The sequence below is a fragment of the Muscardinus avellanarius genome (assembly GCF_963383645.1).
Source record: "Muscardinus avellanarius genome assembly, chromosome: 2".
Lineage (NCBI taxonomy): Eukaryota > Metazoa > Chordata > Mammalia > Rodentia > Gliridae > Muscardinus > Muscardinus avellanarius.
In genome coordinates, this window is record NC_137787.1 from 137,369,700 (window position 1) to 137,383,117 (window position 13,418).

The 13,418-nt window shown below is 35.6% G+C and overlaps 1 protein-coding gene across 1 annotated transcript in view; it reads left to right on the forward strand.

Moving 5' to 3' along the window:
• Positions 1 to 13,418, forward strand: part of COG6 (component of oligomeric golgi complex 6) — a gene marked incomplete at both ends in the record, with an annotated part of 70,355 nt that overhangs the window by 4,172 nt on the left and 52,765 nt on the right. The window contains 5 exons of the mRNA XM_080690217.1: positions 2,619 to 2,690; positions 4,845 to 4,903; positions 7,184 to 7,295; positions 9,530 to 9,612; positions 10,191 to 10,261. Coding sequence (XP_080546343.1) covers positions 2,619 to 2,690; positions 4,845 to 4,903; positions 7,184 to 7,295; positions 9,530 to 9,612; positions 10,191 to 10,261 — 397 coding nt within the window. The remainder of the gene's footprint in view (positions 1 to 2,618; positions 2,691 to 4,844; positions 4,904 to 7,183; positions 7,296 to 9,529; positions 9,613 to 10,190; positions 10,262 to 13,418) is intronic.

A 13,418-nucleotide genomic window follows, 5' to 3' on the forward strand; every position in this document is an offset into this window, starting at 1 on the left:
CACAGGATGATTGCAGGTTTGAGGCCAGCCTCAGCAACTTACCCTTTTTTTTCTCTTTTTCTTTGTGTGTGTGGGGGGGGTTACTGGGGATTAAACACAGGGGCATCCTACCTCTGAACTACACTCCCACCCTGTTCATTTTTTATTTTGAAACAGGGTCTCATTAAGTTGCAGAGGGCCTCACTAGGTAGCTGAGGCTGGCCTGCAATCCTCTTAAAATTGGAATAATATAGGGATCTGTTTGCAAAATAGATAGCCCCAGGGTTCCATCTCCAGTACCAAAACAAAAACAATAAAAGCCACAAAAACTGTTAGATAACAGGAAAGTCAAGCACACATCTTTTTTTTTTTTTTAAACCAATAGCATATAGTTGTTGAAGGGAGACTTTATGTAGAATTAGTCTAGTTAATAAACAAAGACAGTAGACAATGAGAAGACAGTTTTGCCACCACTGTTGAACTGATGGATCTAGATCAGGAATTCTCAACTTTCAGCACTGTTTACATTTTGAGCCAGATGGATGTTGAAGACTGTGAACAGCATTTTTCCTCTGAACAGCATTTTTTACAGCATCTGGCCTCTATCTACGTATTCCAGCAGCACTATCTTGCCCCAGTTTGTTCCAACCCAAAATATCTCCAGATGTTGCCAGGGGCTCCTGGGGAAAATTCACTGTGAATCAAGAACCCCAGCCTAGCCATCGGGTAGCACTAGCTTCCAACCTCACAAGGAGAAACTGTCAAGTCGGGACTCCTAAGAAAGGTGTATGGCATCACCCATGACAAATTCTTGCCAGAAAACTTACCTGGAATTGTAACCAAGTTTCTGGATATAACTGCCAGCTTATAGGAGACACTGGGGATGGAGGAGTGATGTTGCAGAAACCAGTCAACAACATCTGGAATGTTGAAAACTTTTCAAGCAAGCCAGCTGGCTTCCTCAACAAATAATTTCTGGGAAAAAAAGGCACAGAGAAATAGAGAGGAGTGAGAATCTCTATTTTAAAGAAACAAAGAAGAAAAACATCAACAAATGGCTGTTTGTAAATCCTATATGATTACTGATTTGAACAAAATTTTTTCTGAAAATTGAGATTATTAGGGAAATTTGAACACTGACTAGGTATTTGATATGAAGAGATTGTTACATGTTTAATGTAAAAGGAGTATTATGTTTTTTAAGATTCCTTTTATAAATATATAAAGCTATGCTTATGAATAAAGCAGTAGCTGAGATTGCTTCAAGACAACTCAGTTTGTGGGGGAGGGAGATAGTAGGTGGGAAGAAAGGTAGAAAGTGGGCATGCAGATGAAACGAGAGTGGCCATGAGTGACTCATTGCTGAAGCCAGTGATTGCTCTATGGGCATTATATATCAGCTTTCTGATTTTTTTAAAAAAATTATAACCTAAAGCTTTTTAAAAACATTATCATATACCAGTTGTATCTTACAGCTTATAATTTTGTTTAATGGAGGGGCTAGTTTGGTAGAAAATCAAATAGACTTTAAAAATATGTTGAGTCCTTATATTGCAGTTTATCAAATCTTTGTACTTAAGTCATATGTTAAGAAGGATAATTTCTACTACTTACAACTTAAATCTATTCAGTGTGTTATGGTGGCTGAAATAAATATTAGGAGTAGTTATTCTTGACTTCTCTAGCAGATAATACCCTAATGTTATGCTTATTAGGTTGCACAATGGGAATTTAGGGGAGTGGTGAGGTTACTTCAGGTGTCTGGTACTGCTGATATAATTTGATATTTTAAAATCACTACATAACTGTTCACCTTAAAACAGTTTAGCTTAATAATTACACTTACATCCTATTTAGAGTAAAATGCAGAAAGTAATACTTGAAAATACCTGCTGCTATGATTTTTATAAAATTACTTTGTAGAGAGAAGGAAAAGCATCTTAAGTGATCTTCCAACTGTAGGTTGTCTTCACCTTTTGCTTGCAGCCCTGTTTGGCTGCTTTTAGATTTCTTGCTCTGATTGGCTTATCCCTTTATAAAACGGCATTGTTTCTATTTGAAGGTCTGGGCTTCATGTTGACAGAGATTGTAGTAAGATCCCATCTGCCATCAAAACTTGCTTTCATGTTTTTCTGTTGTGTGACATTGAATTTAATTAAAGAGAAGATAATTGTGCATTGTGAAGCTGAGTATAATTTTGTGATATGCTATACTTTCATATTAAAACGTTGGTTTGGTAAAGAGAAGAAGATGGATTAGAGGGCCTGAGCATAGAGCCTGCGAGACCTGTTCAAAGACTTTTTTTTTTTAAGTTAATTGTTAGTGAGAGATGACAATTGACCTGAACTAAAATATGCAATGCTGTGTGAGTAGTAGATAAGACATATTCATTAAGGGAATATAAGTAAAAGGATTTAGAGATTAGTTAAAATTTTGCATCTGTAGAGAAAACTGGAGTTTGAAATATGTAGGAGAAAATATTGAGAGAACTATCAGAATTTTGTCTTTATCAAGTATGTAATGATTTTCAACAAGATGAAAGGCAAAATGATAGGACTAAAATAAGAATGTGGAATAATAAGGAAAAATAATTATTTAATAGCATGCACGGTGTTTGATGTTTTTTATTTCTTTTTCAGGAACTTGAAAGCATAAATGAAGATGTCCAAGCCATGAGCAACTGTTGTCAAGATATGACAAGTCGCCTAAAGGTACTGTAAAAGGCCTAGATTTTAGTACAGTTCCATTCCTGGTACAGTGCAGGGAATCTCTAGATTTTAGTATAATTCCATTTCTGATATAGGCTTTCAAAAGTGTTAGGTAGGCCTATTAAAATGTATGGCTATCTGATACATGTCCTGTAGGAAGTTTAAATATAAATACTATGTTTTAAAAAACAACCTATAAATGTCTTAGGTGATGATTTGTTAATATTATCCAGTTAACTCCAGAAACCTTTATATTTTGGTCTAGCCAGTACACCAGAGTGAACTATAGAATTTTTTTTATAAACCTTTCAATTCCATACTATTCTGAAAGTCTAGCAGTAATGAATTTCATTGTAGAAAGCTCTAGGAAATAAGATCAAACCAAAATTGTGCCTTATAAAGACCAAGTTTAAATCTGATTCATGTTTGGCCTAAAAGAAAGGCTTAGGGGAATACATATCTATCTATCTATATATATGTATGTGTATGTATATATAATGTGTGTGTATGTGTGTGTGTGTGTGTGTGTGTGTGTGTGTATACACACACAATCGTATCTGTTTATATAAGTAATTCTAAAGCCCTGGTTGACTGCAGAATCTGCATTTGACCTATTTATCGTTCTGTAGTTTCAGAACAGAAACGAAAGAATGAAACAGGTTTATCTATTTTTTTCTTTTTTTTGTGTGTGGTGCTACAGATTGAATCTGGTAATTCTACCTCCAAGCTGCACTCCAACCCTAATTTTTATTTTAAACTTGGAGGTAGCATCACACTAAGTTGTCAAGAGCCTAGTTGAGTTGCTAGGGCTGACTTTGAACCTGTGATCCTTCTTCTCAGCCTCCCAAGTACTGGGATTACAAGATTCTCTTAAGGGTCAGTCATGATTATGTTTCACATTTTAACTTTCACATTTTAACTTTAAGCTTATACTTCTGAGATTCTAGTAAAGCCATTGATAGCAACAGTGATTCTAAGAAGAATATGTATGTGTTCTACAAAATTATCATAGGCTATTCGCATGATCTAGTCAGTTTTCTGTTTCTCTAAAATTTTATTTTTACATAGTTTTGTCTAAATTTTTATCTTTTTACTACTAAATTGGATATTTTTGGCATTTTTATGGCTTCTTAGTCCAATCTTTAAATTTTTATTGTTTTTATATTTTTAAGTACTCATAATCTCTGCTAATTATTATTGCCATTACACAATTTTGTGTACTAGTTTTGTTGCTTAGTGATTGATTTTTATTGACTGATCTATTTTTTACCTTATTTACTTTTCCCATCTTCTAGTTTCTGTGAGTTAACGATGTGTTTTCTATATTATATTCTTGTATTTATTTCATAATACTAATATTGAGTTATGTGATTACCGCGTTACTTACCTTCCTGTCTTTTTAGTGATATTTTTTCTTTTTGTGTGTGTGATACTAGGGATGGAACCCAGAGGCATTCTATCTCCCAGCTACATCCCAGCCCTATTTTTTATTCTTTTATTTAAACAGGGCCTCACTAAGTTGCAGAGGGCCTCACTAAGTAGCTGAGACTGGCTATGTACCTGCCATCTTCCTGTCTCAGCCTCCCAAGTACTGGGATTCCAAGTGTGTGCCACCACACCTGGCCTTATTTCTTATTTTCTGTTTCTTATCTTTATACTTTTATTCTTTCCTTCATAGCTATTGGTAGTGTATTTGTTCTTCATGCTATTTTCAATGTAGCTTAGAAGTATTTTAAATCATAACCCAAGTATCTTATTTTGTTCTTTGTATTTTCTTTATACCATACGTGGTTTTCCCATAGTGACATGGCCTATTTTCTTTCTTTTTTATATCAAATTTTTTGAAAAATTATTTTTCTTGTTCATTCATTCTTTCATTCATGGTGGGGATTGGACCCAGGACCTCACACATGCTAAGCATGTCCTCTGTCACTGTTGGAGTGAATGGGGATCTAATTGCTTCTGGAGAACGAATCTCATTGCTCTGAGCCTGGAATAGTCAACAAGTTTAAGGACATCTGCAGCCATAGAGCAAAGGGCAGGTGTACTGCATCACAACATAATGCTTTTCCTCTTTATTTATTAAGTATTGGTGTTAGTTTTCTGAAGTACGATGCCGTTGTAATGTACTAATGTCTGATGTGTTTATAATTTTAGGCAGCAAAGGAACAGACTCAAGATTTAATAGTAAAAACCACTAAGCTTCAAGCTGAAAGGTAAGTTTTTCTTTGTATAGTTACCTCTTCATTAATTTGGAAATTAAGTAGAAAGAATGATAAATTACTGAAAATCAAAGTTAAAATAATGAAAAATATGATTCAAAGTTGATAGAATACATAAGGCCCTAAGCTAATATTCAGCAGTAGCTTTAGTATAATAATAGTACTTTAGGAATATTGAACATGATACCAAGTTTGAGAGATTATTTTCTTTTTGGAATAGAAGTGGTATTTACTGTGAAATTCAGATGATTGTTTTTAAATATGTAAATGTTTTTATACTATGTTTCAGAATTATTCTTTACTATGATTAATTCTTTCTGGTGTAATCAACTGTTTCTCCCTGTAGTTTACAAAAGTAATAGATGATTGAATGAGCGAATAAGGTTAAGTAACAGTTTGAAATATTGTAATAGGATGTGATGCATATTGCTAAACTCAATAATTAAGATAAAATTTATGATAGTGCATAACTCATGTCCAGAGTAGTGTAAAGAGGAAAAGCATTATATTGTGATGCAGGATACCTGCCCTGTGCTCTGTAGCTGCAGATGTCACTTAAATTTGTTGACTATTCTAGGTGTTTAATCTGTAGCATAGGATATGACTACCGTAACTGCTCATTATAGAGTAGCCAGTATACTAAAGTATAGATCAGAGTTTGTCAAACTGTGACCCCAGGGGAATTCCAGCTGTTACTTGCTTGCTTTTGTAAATTAAGTTCTATTTGAACACAGCCTTGCGCTTGTGTTTAGGTATTACCTATGGCTGCCTTTACCCTATTTCAGCAGAAGCTGAGTGATTACAGCAGAGACCTTTATTACCTACAAAGCCTCCGACATTTATTGCCTAAGGCTACCATAGATCAAGAGAGACAAGTACATGACGTTACTCCTTAGTGTCACATCCATTATTCTTGACAAGGTTTCACACTGAGCCCTTCTCCTTCATAACATAATTCTTAGAACAAAATATGATGAATGAGAAATATAAAGAGTGCAGAGGGGTGAAGTTACTTGTATAAGAGGATATCCTGGGTCTCAGGTCGAGCAAAGACTCAGAGAATGCATGGAATGATCCCTCACAATTAAATGATAATCAGTAGAATGTACTTTTCTATTTTACCTATTTAATTTATATTTAATTGTCAGCTGAGATGTATTCAGATAATATAACTTAAAATAATGTTTTTACTGTCATGTAGAAAATGTGAGGAAGACCAAAGTAGAGAAGTAACTTTACTGACTCAGGAAGAATTACGACTTCTTTTTCTAGTGTGAAACAAAAAACTGAAGTGATCTGAATTTGGTTATATATTTTATGTGAAAACTTAAAAAGTTTAGGATATTTTAGTGGTTAAGAAGAAATTGGTTGAAAACAGGAACATATTTTTCTCCTAGAAAATAACCTTGTTGGCCGGGTGTGGTGGCGCACGCTTGTAATCCCCACGTGTGGGAGGCGGATACAGGAGGATCGTGTAGGTTTGAAGCCAGCCTTGCTGGCTTAAGAGACCCTGTTTCCAAATAAATGTATAAAATAGGCCTGGGAGTGTAGCCCAGAGGGTTTCCAGGAACCCCAGTACCACCAAAAAAAAAAGAAAGAAAGAAAATAACCTTGTTAAATTTTAAGGTAAATTATGCAAGGACTTCTAAGGAGCGGAATACTTGTAATGCAAGGTCCATTTGTTGTTGTTGTTGTTGTTGTTGTTGTTGTTGTGTGTGTGTGTTTATTATACTGGGGGTGAACCCAGGGGCTTTCCTACCTCTGGGCTATATTCCCAGACCTTTTTTTTTTAATACTTTATTTGGAAACAGGGTCTCACTAAGTTGCTGAGAGCCTCACTAAGTAGCTGAGGCTGGCTTCAAACCTGTGCGATCCTCCTGTCTCAGCCTCCCAAGCACTGGGATTACAAGCGTGCGCCACCACGCCCAGCTTGCAGGGTCAATTTGTGAACTCAGTTCTTTTTCATAGTGATTGATTCTTTTTGCTGTGTGTTAAATATCTGAGGTAGAACAGTATCACCTTAATTTTATCAGATACATGCCTAATGAGCTTCTAGTAATTTTATAACCTACATGTCTGATTAGCAATAATTTTTTCATGTTCATGATTAATGATCTTCAACAGTTGAGGCAGATACAGGCTGTCAAAGATGTTGAGAGTCTTTTATACCTTTCTTTTACAGAGTTAATCATATCTGAGATACAATTTGTTTTATAGCTATGAAAATGCATTGTATGCTTGATTTTTATTGCTTGTTTTTTTTTTTCATTATAGTCAAAGATTAGAAATAAGGGCACAAGTTGCAGATGCCTTCTTATCTAAGTTTCAACTGACTTCAGATGAAATGAGCCTTCTCCGAGGCACCAGAGAAGGACCTATTACTGAGGTATCCTTGCTATATATTAGACTGACTTAAAGTGTAGCAGTTACAGATGCTATAGAGGGAGTCCTATTCTAAAAGCTTTATTTTTTCCATCTGAAAAAGACGTTTGGTTTGAAAATATTTTCAGATTGAGAAATCAAAATGCATATATCAGTTTTTAATTTTTATTTTTCAAAGTTATGCATGTAGTTTTTTTTAATTTATTTTTTTAATTGGTGCATTGTAGTCATATATCAGTCACATTGGAGTACAAGACTTGAGAGGATATACAAGCACACATCATCCAATTAGCCCTCATCCAGCCCCCATCCCATTCCCTCCCCCTCCCTCGATCCCATGCTTGTTTGGTGATTAACTTTGATACATTTGTTTATGTACCTCCTGCGTTTTAAAGAGGCTCCGTCCTCCACTATTCCATACCCTCTGATTGGTCACATTAGTTGCTTCACTATAGGGCCCTTTCCATAGCTCAGCCTCTTCCTGTTGCCCCTTTCCTCCTAGTTATTGCTGATTAGGGGAAGCATCTGATTTATATTTTCTGCGATATTTCTCTGCATGCTGCGTAGTTTTTAAGTCAGAGAGTACACACAACCTATGAAGAAAGCTTTCTCACTTTTTCCACTACTTTCCACCTTTCAGCCTTTTGCCAGCCACTTTTGACCTTGGTAATTATTGCTGCTTTTCTGAATTCTGTGTTATAGATTTTGAGTTCAGACTAAACTTTGGTTGTCTATTGACTGTTTTCTATTTATTTCCTATCACAACAATTAACGGTTTACCTTTTCACTTATTTTTCTCCCCCTAAACACAAACAAAACACACATGTTCTCTTTATCCCATTTATACTTCATGGTACAGTCATACCACCTTTCCTAATTCCATTATAGTGAGATTACACTGATTATGTCTTTTCTGTATATTTTGTCTTCCTGGAGTTGGAAGTTGTATATCTTTTCATCGAATTAATTTTTAAGCCGTGCCGTTATTTGGAAACTGACCATCAGAATTGTAAAACTTTTCAAAATAGTAAACAGCAAGGAGACTTCTTTTTTCTTTTTCTCCTTTATTTTTTTCATTTTCCTTGAAGACACACAATGTGTACCAAATAGAAATTTGGGAGAGAGAAACTATAAATTTAAGTAATTGAAGAGCAAGAAGAGTTCTTGGTGGGAATGAGGTCTCATTTAGTGTCTTATTAGTACATTTTGTGTATCATTCTGGAAACTAAAGCTCCAGTGCCTTTGTTTTTTCTTTTGCAGTACTAAGGGTGGAACCCAGGGGCATTCTACCTGTGCGCTTCACCTCCAGCTCTATTTTTAATCTTTATTTTGAAACAGAGTGTCACTAAGTTGGGGAGGGCCTCACTAAGTAGCTGTGTGAGGCTGGCCACAAACCTGTGATCCTCCTATCTCAGCCCTCCAAATACTGGGGTTACAAACATGCATCACCATGCTCAGCTCCACTGTCTTTTTTTAAAGAAAGAAAAGAAATCAGTAATCAGTATAGCATCAATCAACTCCTGTGTACATAGAGAATATATTTATATTTTTGACTTTACATTCTACTCATGGATGAGGGAGCAGTAATGGGTAGATAGCAGACATATAAAGCATCTCAGTGATATAAGTACCGTAAGCTATACGATATATGATAGTTAATGTGATTTGCTTTATTTAGTAATTTTTAGGTTTGCATTTCTCTCTCACTAGAGTATACATTTCTTGAGGACAGGAATTTTTGTCCTTATAAATTTTGTATTCCAGCCGGGCGTGGTGGTGCACAACTTTCTCAGCATTTGGGAGGCTGAGACAGGAGAATCATGGTTCGTGGGCAGCCTCAGCCACTTAGTGAGGCCCTCTGCAACTCAGTGAGACCCTGTTTCAAAATAAAGAATAAAAAATAGGGCTGGGGGCATAGCTCAGAAGTAGAATGCCCTGGGTTACATCTCCAGTATTGCAAAAAAAAAAAAATAAAAAATAATAATAATAATCTGTATCCCTAGAAACTTAGCACATTATTTGAAGCATAGAAGGCATTAAGTTAATATTTGCCTTAAAATGTGAAGAAATGTCTATTATACCATCTATAAAAATTTGAAGAAAGTTGTTATCAGTGTAGGGAGACTTTATTAAAATAGGTAACAATGTATTTTCTCTTGGTAGTAATCTTCTAAGTTAGAGTAATATAGTTTTCCCTGAAAGCATGGACATTTTAAAGCCACATTTTTAATTTTAAAGGATTTTTTCAAGGCATTGGGAAGAGTAAAACAGATTCATAATGATGTTAAAGTTCTCTTGCGTACAAACCAACAGACAGCAGGGTGAGTAACTGTTCTTTCCACTAATTGTATTGCTGCTTACATTACCAAAATTTGAGATTCTTTTAGAAACAAACTATACGACATTTAATGAAGTAGGAATTTAGTCTTTGTCTTTGGGAAAGGGAGAAATTATATTCTGATATAAGTTATTACTTATAGTAGTTGATAAATAAGTAAATAAATTTGGCATTTTCTTTTAATTTGTCGGTGCATAGTAATCATACATCATTATGAAATACAGGATAGTTTAGGCATACATGCATACATTCCTCATTTAGCCCTTCCCCACTTCCCACGCCATTCCTTCCCCCTTCCTTCCTTCTCGTGTTCAGCCTAGTGACTGAGTTAGGTAAGTTTGTGAATGTACATCTTGAACATTAGGGCTTCACTCTTTTCCGCCTCCCATCTTTCTCAGTTAAATTTCATTTACTCATCCAAGGTTTCTCCTTAGAGAATTTCTGAAATTATAGAAGTTAATATAGCATAGCCAAATCATTATGTAAACAATTAGATGTTTACATATAGTTATTAACTAAAAGCTTAAATTGTAATAAATGTGTATTTATTTTTTTTTTTAGTTTAGAAATTATGGAACAGATGGCCTTGCTTCAGGAAACAGCTTATGAAAGACTTTATCGATGGGTTCAAAGTAAGTGACTTATTTCTTGTTTCCTACCTTCTTGAACATTAATCTCCAATTTTTAAATTTTCAATTGGCTTTTATTTGATATATTTTAATTTATTATTCAAAAATATTTTTAAAATAAAAAATGAGAAAATAGGGCTGAGGGTGTCGTTTGAAGGTAGAATGCCCCTAGGTTCAATCCCCATACTGCAAATAAATAAATAAATACTAAAATATAAAAATATTTTTATTTTTATTTTATTTTTATTTATTTTTATTTTTATTTTTTTTTTAATTGGTGCACTGTATTCATACATCATAGTGGGATACAAACTTTTGTAGACATACATGCACACATCGCCCAGTCAGCCCCCACCCGATCCCCACCCCATTCTCTCCCCATCCCTCCCTCCCATGCTTGGCTTAGTGGTTGACATCTAGTATTATAGCAATTTATCCAAAATAAAAAATTATAATCTCACATAACAGTTTCATTTGTCTGATACCAAGCTTTTGATGACTTAAAGATAACATTTCAATATTTCTTTTTACTTTCTTTCTTACCAGAGAATATTTTTTTCTATTTTTTTTAGGTGAAACTATCATATATTTATATATTTATTTTTCAGAAAAAAAAAAATCTATCCTAATATGGAATATGGACTCTAGATACCCAAAACAATCTTGAAAAAGAACAAAGCTAGAAGATATATATTTTCTGATTTCAAACCATATAAAGCTACAATAATTGAAACAGTGTAGAAGTATTCTAAAGGCAGATATATAAACCATTGGAGTTAAATAAAAGCCTAGAGCTAAATTCTTCCCTATAGTGTCAAGTTATTTTTGACAAGGTTTCCACGAACTTTATGGTGGAAATAATAATCTTTTAACTAAATATTGTTGAAACATAATAATTACATGGAAAAGAATAAAGTTGGACCCTTACCTAATCCCATATACAAATATTAACTCAAAATAGATAAAAGACCTAAATATAAATCTTAAGACTATAAACTTTTAGGAGAAAATCTGGGTCATAAAACCTCACAACATTGAAATTGGCAGTGATTTCTTGGATATGATTTCAATGGCACAGGCAACAGAAGAGTATACAAACTCCCTAAAAAATAAAAAAATAAATATTGTATATCCAAAGACAATGTAAACAGTTAACAGTTACTAATAGAATGGGATAAAATATTTCCAAATGCTATATCTGAAGGTATATTAATATTCCAACTAGAAATCCTAAAAATTAACAACAATCAAGGCAAACAATACCATTTAGAGATAGGTAAAAGACTAACGTAAGTAAAGAATCTCCACAGATAACCAATCTTAGTTGACTGTTGGATGGAAACTCTTGTTTCTCTGGTTCTGGTGTGTGTTACCTATTTCTTCTTTGTAGTTAATCTCTTTGAGTATTTTCTCTAGCACTGGTTTTGAAGACATAAATTCCTTCAGTTTCTGTTTGTCATGGAAGCTTCTTATTTCTCCATCTAATTTGATAGAAAGATTTTCTGGGTAGGAAATTTTGGGGTGGAAGTTGTTTTCTTTCAGAGTTTGGAATATGTTACTCCAAGCCCTTCTGGCTCTCATGACTTGGTTTGGGAAGTCTGGAGTGATTCTAATTGGTTTGCCTCTGAATGTCACTTGGCCCTTTGTTTCTGTTGCCTTTAAGATTCTCTGCTTGGCTTCCACATTGGTCATTTTGACAATTATGTGGCATGGGGATCCTTTTCTCTGATCCTGCCTAAATGGAGTTCTATAAGTTTCCTGGACCTGTGTATTGACCTCTTGCTCTATGTTTGGAAAATTTTCTGCTGTTACTTCCTTGAAGAGATTGTTGATCCCTTTGGTTTCACCTTCTTTTCCCTCCTCTATTCCAATTATTCTTAGGTTAGCTCTCTTAAAATGGGCCCATATTTCTTCAATGTCAGATTCCTGCTGTCAGATTTTTTTTTCTAAATTAGAAACTATGCATTCATTTTTGGAATGATCATCTTCTAAGAGCGAGATTCTATTCTCCATGTGGTCTAATCAGTTGTTTGTACTTTGAATTGAGGCCTTTACTTCATTAATTGCATCCTTTATCTCTTTTTGGTTCTCTCTGAATTCTTTTCGAAACACCTCTATTATTTCTACAGTTCTTTTCCTGATTTGATCTAGAAATCTCTGAATTTCTGTTTTATCGGGTTCTGATGTTGTGGGATTGTGGGCATTCATTGCTCCATTGTTATTCCTCTTTCCCATGATTTTGGAAGTTTCTGCCTTCTCTGGGTTCTTCCCTTGGGTCACTACGACTTCACTTAAGGTGCTCTGGATCTCGAATCTGTGGTATCTCAGTCACCACTACTCCTTTACTGGGTTGTATTGCAAAGTTTTAGACCCAGGGAGTCAATAGAGGCTGCTTTAGACTATGGGGGGGTGCCAGGTTGGGCGTTCTCCTATGGTGTGATACCTCTGCCACCGCCACTCCCCCACTGGGTCAGGTCCCAGGGAGTACAGTACTGGGATTTCTCCTCTGTGGCCCGCGATTTGACTCACTGTTCTTGAGTACGCAGATGTAGCTGTACTGTATTCGATGAATTCGCTGCTGCTGCCGCCGGTGGCAATATGGCGCCGCTGCTACGCCCTCGGCCGTGAGGCTGGCGTATTACTTCTTGGTTTTGATTTCCACTCTGAATCCCTTCAGCGTGTGCTGAGCTCTGCCACTGGGAGCTTTAGATTTTACCTGCGGCGAGAAATCCCGCCTGGCTGTTCCGCAGCGGCTCACCTCGGCTTGCTGTAGCCGTCCGGTGAACTCGCCGCTGCTGCCGGCAGTATGGCGCTGCTGCTGCGTCCTCGGGCGTGTGGCCGGTGTCTCTCCTCTGTGGCTCTGAGCTCTGTTCTCAGTTTGCTTTCTCTCTGGAGCCTGGTGATTTTTTTGTTTCTCTGGTGATGGTGTTTTCTGGCTATGAACGGCGCTGATTTTGTGGTAATGGAGATTGGTTGTTAGCGGGGCTCTTAAGCCCCGCTTTTCTCGGTTGCCATCCTAAAAATATTTTTAAAGAGAAAACTTTACATTTGAGCATACTGTCAGGTTTGTGTCATGAGCCTCTACTATTTGCAGAGCAGTATGCTTTTTGAACGATGAGAATAAAAAGACAAGGACAGTAATTCTGCTCTCAATTACCTT